This window comes from Neofelis nebulosa, chromosome 17, assembly GCF_028018385.1.
Source record: "Neofelis nebulosa isolate mNeoNeb1 chromosome 17, mNeoNeb1.pri, whole genome shotgun sequence".
Lineage (NCBI taxonomy): Eukaryota > Metazoa > Chordata > Mammalia > Carnivora > Felidae > Neofelis > Neofelis nebulosa.
The window spans coordinates 55,212,717-55,220,774 of record NC_080798.1 but is presented as its reverse complement, the minus strand read 5'-3'; the positions used below and the strand labels follow the sequence as shown (position 1 = coordinate 55,220,774).

The following is an 8,058-nucleotide window of genomic DNA, read 5'->3' as shown; positions in this document are numbered from 1 at the left end:
ACGCCCTGCTCAGCAGAGAATGTAGGGGGAGCACTGGCCCAGCCAGTGGGAGGCCAGCCTCAACAAGAGGTGCTACAAACAATCCCCCACCTCAGAGATGACAGCAACCTGGGGCCCCCTGCCTGGTGCGCCTTGCCATTCATGATTAGTAGGAAGACACAGCCCAGGCAGAAAACCACTCCCCACCTCAGGGAAGCAGCTGGCAGGCCCAGTGGGGCAGCTCGCCCTCCCCTGCAGGTGTGGACAGCCCCACCCGTGGTCCTAGTTGTCCCCGCCTTGGCATCCCCGGAAGTGTGTGCAGAGGATTCTTGGGCAAAGACCGAATCAAGGAGGGAAAAGACCATTTGGTCATGTGGAAATCTACAAAAGAGAGGTGGGCCACAAGTGTGCATTTACCGGTGCTCCAAACAAAGGGTACACGCTTAGAGATGGTTAAGAATTGTGTCCCAGCCACTGCAATGAATTCTCAAGTGGAAAGGAAGTGGGCCTTGTGTAGTAAACAATTTAATGTCCCTCAAAGGGAGGTCTGACCTTTCCTCTTGGGAGGTGACCTCTAAGCCCCTGTAATGTCCTGCCTCCTAAGAATATCTTTATTTACCTGGGGCCAGTCTGATGATCTATCCTAGCAAAGCAATTTGGACGTCATCTTGACCTCCAGAGAGGCTGAAGGCTAAGGATCAACCACACAGCCAACCACCCATGTGTACACGACCAGGCACCTAAAAAGCTCTGACCCCAAGGCTTGGGTGAGTTGCCTCGGTCAGTGATATTCCATAGATACTGTTGGAGCTGGGGTGGGCCATGACCTCCTGGGACAACCAGACACTCCATGAATAGAAATCTCCTGGATTCTGTCCCATGAGCCTCTTTTCTTTCAATCTGCATCCTTTCACTGTGACAAACCACAACCCTAACAGTTTTCAGTGTGTTCTGTGAATCCTTCTATCGAAACCCAGGGACTGGGGGACCCCTGAACTTGCAGTTGGTGTCAGCAGCGAGGGTGTTTAGAGGGACTCCCTAACTCACAGCTTTGGACTCAGAAGGACCCGGGGGCTTCGAAGCCTGGCTGCACTGGCAGTGTGATGTGGGGGATGCGGAGGGAGGGTCACTGCCTCCACATGACGTCTCTGACTGAGGGGTGATCACAAGCAGAATGCAGCAAGCGGGCTCCCCTTCCTGGAGTCTTACCGTCATCCTTGTCCTTGGCACCCGGCATGGGGACAAACAGGGGTTCTGCTGGCCAGCAGTGCTCCTGTCCCCATTTTAAGGATGACTTTGTGAGAACGTCATATTTCAGGATCTGTACACCCAAAGAGGAGAGACATGTGAGCAAATTATTAGGGAGCATGGTCTTCCCCTGAAAACACACAGCAACAATTCCCACAGAGAGGATTAAGCCCCTCGAGTGCAGGCTACAAATGACATCTACCTGGGGTCCGTATCACAGCGGACACGAAAGCGGCTAGCTTCCTCCTCCACCTGTAAGCAGAGATCCTCCTGCCAAACCATAGCTAACACTATGCACTGAATTCTTTTAAAAATAAAAATCCTAAATTTATCTGGTGTTTGACACTACATTGCGACTTTTGTGTGTGTTAAATAAACTAGGGAACTCAATGCAAACATTTAAAGGATAATACTATCCTTTCGTTGTTTTAAAAGTGCAAGTCCCTAATCAACAATAGCCAAAGTATGGAAAGAGCCCAAATGTCCACTGATGGATGAATGGATAAAGAAGATGTGGTATACACACACACACACACACACACACACACACACACACACACACACACACTGGAGTATTACTTGGCAATCAAAAGGAATGAAATCTTGCCATTTGCAACTATGTGGATGGAACTAGAGGGTATTATGCTAAGCGAAATTAGTCGGAGAAAGACAAATATCATATGACTTCACTGATATGGGGACTTTAAGGCACAGAACAGATGAACACAAGGGAAGGGAAGCAAAAATAATATAAAAACAGGGAGAGACAAAACATAAGAGACTCTTAAATATGGAGAACAAACAGAGGGTTCCTGAAGGGATTGTGATGGGGGGATGGGCTAAATGGGTAAGGGGCATTAGGGAATCTACTCCTGAAATCATTGTTGCACTATATGCTAACCTGGATGTAAATTTTTAAAAAATAGTAATAACTTTTACTTAAAAAATAAAATAAAATAAAATAAAATAAAATAAAATAAAATAAAATAAAATAAAATAAAATATGAAAAAAAAACACCAACACTGAAGTTTGAGGGGCGCCTGGGTGGCTTGGTCAGTTAAGCCTCCAACTTCAGCTCAGGTCATGATCTCGCAGTTTGCGAGTTTGAGCCCCGTGTTGGGCTCTGTGCTGACAGCTCAGAGCCTGGAGCCTGCTTCAGATTGTGTGTCTCCCTCTCTGTCTCCCCCTGTTCATTCCCTGTCTCTCTCTGTCTCTCAAAAACTGAATAAACGTAAAAAAAAAAAAAGTGCAAGTCCCTGGACTTCTCTTAATCCGTAACAGACCTGTTTCCCCTCAGGGTGTGGGACAAGTGGGGAGTGGCTAGGGGTGTGTGTGTGTGAACCTTAATTGTTTGCTCTGTACATTTTTGCAGTGTTTGCATTTTTTAAAAAAGGTATTCCATTTTATTATTAAAAAATGAAGATGTTAAAGACAAGTGACGCGTGTATAACACTGAGTATAGTCCCTGGGATACAGTAATTGTTCAACAAATCGTAGTTTAAAAAACAAAATAAATGCTCCGAGTTTCAGCCCTCTGCTCGAGAGGGTGAGTTCCTTGAAGGCAGAGGCTGGGATCCCCCTGTTCACTTCCTTATCCTCAGTGCCTGCACGGTGTAGCACATGGTTGGTGCTCAATAAACATGCTAAATAAAGAAATCAATGGATGAACCATAGCCGTGACCTCCTTCCTGAGCTTCAGCCCCTCAGGTATGGCTCCCTCCCTTGGCTGGCCTATCATTGCTTTCCCTGTATTTTGTCCCCCTGACCTCACTCTCTGATCTGCCCTCTGTCCCCAAAAAGACCTCCCTTTTCTGATCAAGGTCACCCAGTCTGAGATCCTAGAGTTCAGCTTTGCAGGTGGACACGATCATTGTCGGGAGCACCAGCCCAAATCACACGGGGATTGGTACCTTGGTTGGGATGGGACTCCAGTGAACTTCGGCCGCAAACACATAGCGGTAGGGCTTCCCGTTGGGAGCATAATTGATCCGAGGCAGCTCTAAGCCTGGAGAGAAGGACACGGCTGATGAAGTCCCCATCACCGCGGGCTGGGAACATCTACCCTTCATGCCAGGCTGGGCATCCTTTCCACAAAAATGGCTCCCTATCCAGGATCCCTGAACTTGCTTCAGGCCCTGGATTAGATCAAGGTTGGTAGCAGAGCAGGGGGAGGGAACCTCTGATAATTACTCTGGCTCTATTAGAAGGTTCCGGAGCAAGGTAAGACAGACCTAGTTTTTTAAGTGTGTAAGCATCTTTAATTATCCAAGATAGAAATCAGAGAGAATTGCATGATTAAAATCAGAGGCCACTGCAATTTTTTTTAAAGCTCTTCAAAAAAAAAAAAAAATACTCGTGTGCATGCACATGTGTGGGGGTGTAGACCAAAAAGAAAAACCCCTGAAACCGTGGAAAGGAGTCTCAATGGGGAATAGTCAAACAAATCTGGTGAATTCACGTAATAACATACATAAAACTAATGTTTATAAAGAATTTTAATAATACAGGAAAGTGTCCATATCATAAGATAAAGTGTAAAAGGCTGGTTATAGAATTATCTCCACTATGTTACAAAAGAAGAGAAAAGGTTCAGAAGCATTGCTGGGGTTAGAACTTCCTTGTAGTTTATGTTTCATAGTGTATACCTATGGGTTTCATGTTTCATGAAATTTTTGTTGTACCTATTACTTTTGTAATCAAAAAGACCTGAAAATTTTGTCGATGTACATGCATACATACATGTCTGGTGTGTCAGGTTGAATCTCTAAGTTTAATGTTTATTTATGAGAGGAAGAGACAGACAGACAGAGTGTAAGCAGGGGAGGGGCAGAGAGAAGGAGACACAGAATCCAAAACAGGCTCCATGCTCTGAGCTGTCAGCATAGAGCCTGATGCAGGGCTCGAACCCACGAACCATGAGATCATGACCTGAGCTGAAGTCACTTAACCGACTGAGCCACCAGGAGCCCTTGAATCTCTAACTTTAAGTGCTGGGATAAAAGTCCCCTTTGTATGAAATATTCCAGGCAGCTGGAGCCAACTGCTGGTGAAAATATAATGTCTGGGAAAAGAGGAAGCAGGCGGGGAGCTTCAGTTATCAGGCTCTCGTGCCCCTGCATGGCTGGGAGAGGTGGGAAGATGTCCAGTCCCACAGGCAAGTAGTGGGAAGAGTTCCAAGAGATGTCCTGGTGAATGTGAAGAGGGACCACCCACATACAGAAATCAGAAAAAGATGCCCACAGTTGGCCCCAGACTTCCTGTGGTGCTCCTGGGCCTCAAACCTGGTCTAGGATCGCACCCCGCCCCCCCCAATCTCCACCCTGTAAATGACTTGGTTATGTAAAATATGATTCATCCCTGCGAATTCCGTGAGGCTATTGAAGCCACGCTCTTGAAGAATCTTCAGGATGTAGGGAAGTTCTCAGGCTATATCCATTAAACGGAAGAAGCCACTTCTAAATATCCTGGATGGTATGGTATGCCTTTTGTAAAACTATAGATCCAGAGGGTAAGGGCTTTGGAGTCTGAGAGACCTGGGTTCAGATCCTGACTCTGCTGCCTATCTGTGGGCAGGTTACTGAATTATCCTCACCTTTGCCACCCTCAGCTCTAAAACAAGAATAACACGTGCCAACACCTGCCTCCCAGGATTGTTCTGGTAACTTCTACTTTGTGCTGGACTCTCACTAGGGGCCAGGTTCTCGGTGAAGCGCTTCACGGACGCGAACTCATGTAACGTCAAGGACAACAGGATGAGACTGTCGGGGTGAGATGAGGCGATGTCTGGGGAGCCCTAGAAGAGGGCTGGCATATGCCAAGGAACCCACACCCGACAGAAAGACAATGGGGATTTCCAAAGGGTTGCCATGGACGGAGGGATTACGAGGGAGCTGTCTATTGCCATGCTTCTCAGCATTGCCCAAGTTTGCCACAATAAGCAAGCATTCTCTTCTCAGATGCAGAAAGACACAGAACGTTTTAAGCCTCCGTCTGCCCATGCCATGTGGCGGGTAAGCAGAGATGGGGGTTAATGCCTTAAGAATTGGGACCAAGAGGGGCGCCTGGGTGGCACAGTCGGTTAAGCGTCCGACTTCAGCCAGGTCACGATCTCGCGGTCCGTGAGTTCGAGCCCCGCGTCGGGCTCTGGGCCGATGGCTCGGAGCCTGGAGCCTGTTTCCGATTCTGTGTCTCCCTCTCTCTCTGCCCCTCCCCCGTTCATGCTCTGTCTCTCTCTGTCCCAAAAATAAATAAAAAACGTTGGAAAAAAAAAAATTAAAAAAAAAAAGAATTGGGACCAAGATCTATACATTCACTTCTAAAGATGACTCCCAGCGGTGGGGGCCCCACACAGAGCCTGTTCAAGCATCCATAAGATGCCGTTTACAGCAGGGGTTCTTATGGGCAAAGCTGGAGTCATCCTAACAAAGTCCCCAGGACGGTGTCCCTCCAGATGCCTGAACCTGGTAGGGGGCAGCTGACGTGGAGAGCAAGGCAGAACCGCGCCCTGCCACCGTCTAGCACCCTCGTTCCTTGCCCGTGTTGAGCACAGACCTCCCCCTCTAAGTCACGCTTTTGTCACGTGCTGGTGATACACTGAGCACAGGAACACGGTCCCTGCCTCATAGGCTCCTAGGGCAGCGGTTCTCAGTCAGGGTGATGGTGCCCCCAGGGACGTTGGCAATGTCTGGACATGTTTTTGGTCGCGCCAATTCAGGCTGCAGGTGCTACAGGCATCTGGTGGGTCAAGGCCAGGGATGCCGCTCTACATCCTGGCACCCAGGATGGCCCCCGGCACAGAGAATGACCCAGCCCCCATTGTCAGGGGTGCCCAGGTTGAGAAGACCTGCCCTTACGGGTACGACTTTTATGGGAAGGGTTTACACGCTGTGTCGAGCCCAGCCTCTCTGAGCCATTTTCTCCTCCATAAAATGGGCTGATGGCCCCTGTCCCGCAGGGTATTTTCAAGGGGTACAAGTAGAAATGCAAACAAGCTGTCCATCTTCAGTAAGTCAGCCTTTGACAAATTGGAGCATCTACAGAGGCCAGCTGTGAAATCATCCAATGAGCACCCCCACTCCCAGTGCCCTCCTGGGAGGCGTTTGAAGATACGTGAAAGAGAACTGTCCCCAGATGCTTTCTACCGGGGCGCCCCAAGAGCCTTTCCGTTTGCCCCGTGTCCATGCACAGCTCTTCTGCATCAGAAGGAGGTACTGAGAGGCCTCGGGGGATTCCTGAGGTCCTGCTCCTTCCCTGAGCATCCGGAAGGGAGGCATTTTACCTTCATAAAGCAGCTCCGGCTGGCAGTACACTCGGTCGTCTTTTTCCTTCAGGGCTCTTGCCGTTGTGGATGCCAGTTTGGCTACATTTGATCCCACTTCTGCATTCTGAAAGAATCAGTTTTCAAGAAAAAAATCGACCACTTGTTACCCAGAGCAAACAAGTGCTATACCGTGTACGTTTAACAAAGTGGTTTAGGGGAGCCTGCTTGGGATTTTCTCTCATCCTCCTTGTCTCTCTCATAGTAAATAAATAAACTCATAGCATTAAAAAAAAGTGCTTTAGAGGATGTCATCTTTCAAAAAAAATTTTTTTATGTTTTTAATTATTTTTGAGAGCGTGAGAGAGCACGCAAGCTGGGGAGGGGCAGAGAGAGGGGGAGACACAGAATCCGAAGCAGGCTCCAGGCTCTGAGCTGTCAGCACAGAGCCCGATGCAGGGCTCAAACTTGTGAACCACGAGATCATGACCTGGGCTGAAGTTGCTCAGCCAACTGAGCTAGCCAGGTGCCCCTAGAGGATGTCATCTTCTGGCCTCATGTAAACCACAGGAAGCAGCTATTATATTATTGGTATTCTTTTTTTTTTTAATGTATATTTTGAGAGGGGGGGGGAAGGAGGGAGAGTGAACACACATCCACAATGGGGAAGAGCAGAGAGAGAGGGAAAGAAAGAATCCCAAGCAGGATCCACAATGTCAGCACAGAGCCCAGCATGGGGCTGGATCTCATGGACCCATGGGATCGTGACCTGAGCTCACATCAAGAGTTTGACGCTTAACCGACTGAGCCACCCAGGCGCCCCTGTATTACCAGTATTATTCTCATTCTCTGAGAGGGTGTAGCTGGTAGGTGGTGGGGTGAGCGTCCCTAAACTCCTGGCTCTTTTCTACTACTCTGGGCTACATTATCTTTCACAGGCAAAACTAATGTGCTGGTAGGTTCTCACTTTTTAAATACTAGGTGATTCACCTGTACAAGGCTGCATCAGTCATTAAAAGGATGTTTATAAAGAGTTCATAATAACATGGGAAATGCTCATGAGAGAGTACTGAGAACCGCAGCAGAGTAAATTGTATACGCAGCCTGAGCTCAATCAGGTCAAAAAAAAATGACACTGAAAAGAGCCTGGGGGAATACACCAACTACTAACAAGACAGCAGGCAGTGGAATTATGGGGACTTCCTTTTTCTACACTTCCCTGTATTTTCAGGACTTTCTCCTATGAAAACCACTGCTGAAATGAAAACAAACAGGCAATCATCATTACTTGGGAGTCAAAGATCGACCAAGGACATTCCTTGGTCTCAACTTACAATCGGACTTTGTTTAGGGTCTTACCCGTCGTGGTTGTAATCCAGGAGAGGGATTGAAAACAATCGATTCTTTATTGAGCTTCTACTACCCCCCGTTTCCCTACGTAGGAGCTACGGGGCCTTGAGCAAGTTACTTAGTACCTGGGAAGCCGCTGCCTCATCTTTATAGTGAGGTACAGCAGATGTGTATATGTGTAAAGAGTGTATATAAAGAGTGTATATGTGTCTCTAAGTTATTG

General features: G+C 47.8%; 1 protein-coding gene across 4 annotated transcripts in view; it reads right to left on the bottom strand.

The window, feature by feature from the left end:
• The window catches only part of BCO1 (beta-carotene oxygenase 1), a 41,738-nt gene that overhangs the window by 2,612 nt on the left and 31,068 nt on the right, over positions 1 to 8,058 (bottom strand). For all 4 annotated transcript variants that reach the window (XM_058709717.1, XM_058709716.1, XM_058709715.1 and 1 more), the window contains 3 exons: positions 6,507 to 6,612; positions 3,139 to 3,233; positions 1,189 to 1,300 (listed from right to left, as the gene is read on the bottom strand). In XM_058709717.1, coding sequence (XP_058565700.1) covers positions 1,189 to 1,300; positions 3,139 to 3,233; positions 6,507 to 6,612 — 313 coding nt within the window. The remainder of the gene's footprint in view (positions 1 to 1,188; positions 1,301 to 3,138; positions 3,234 to 6,506; positions 6,613 to 8,058) is intronic.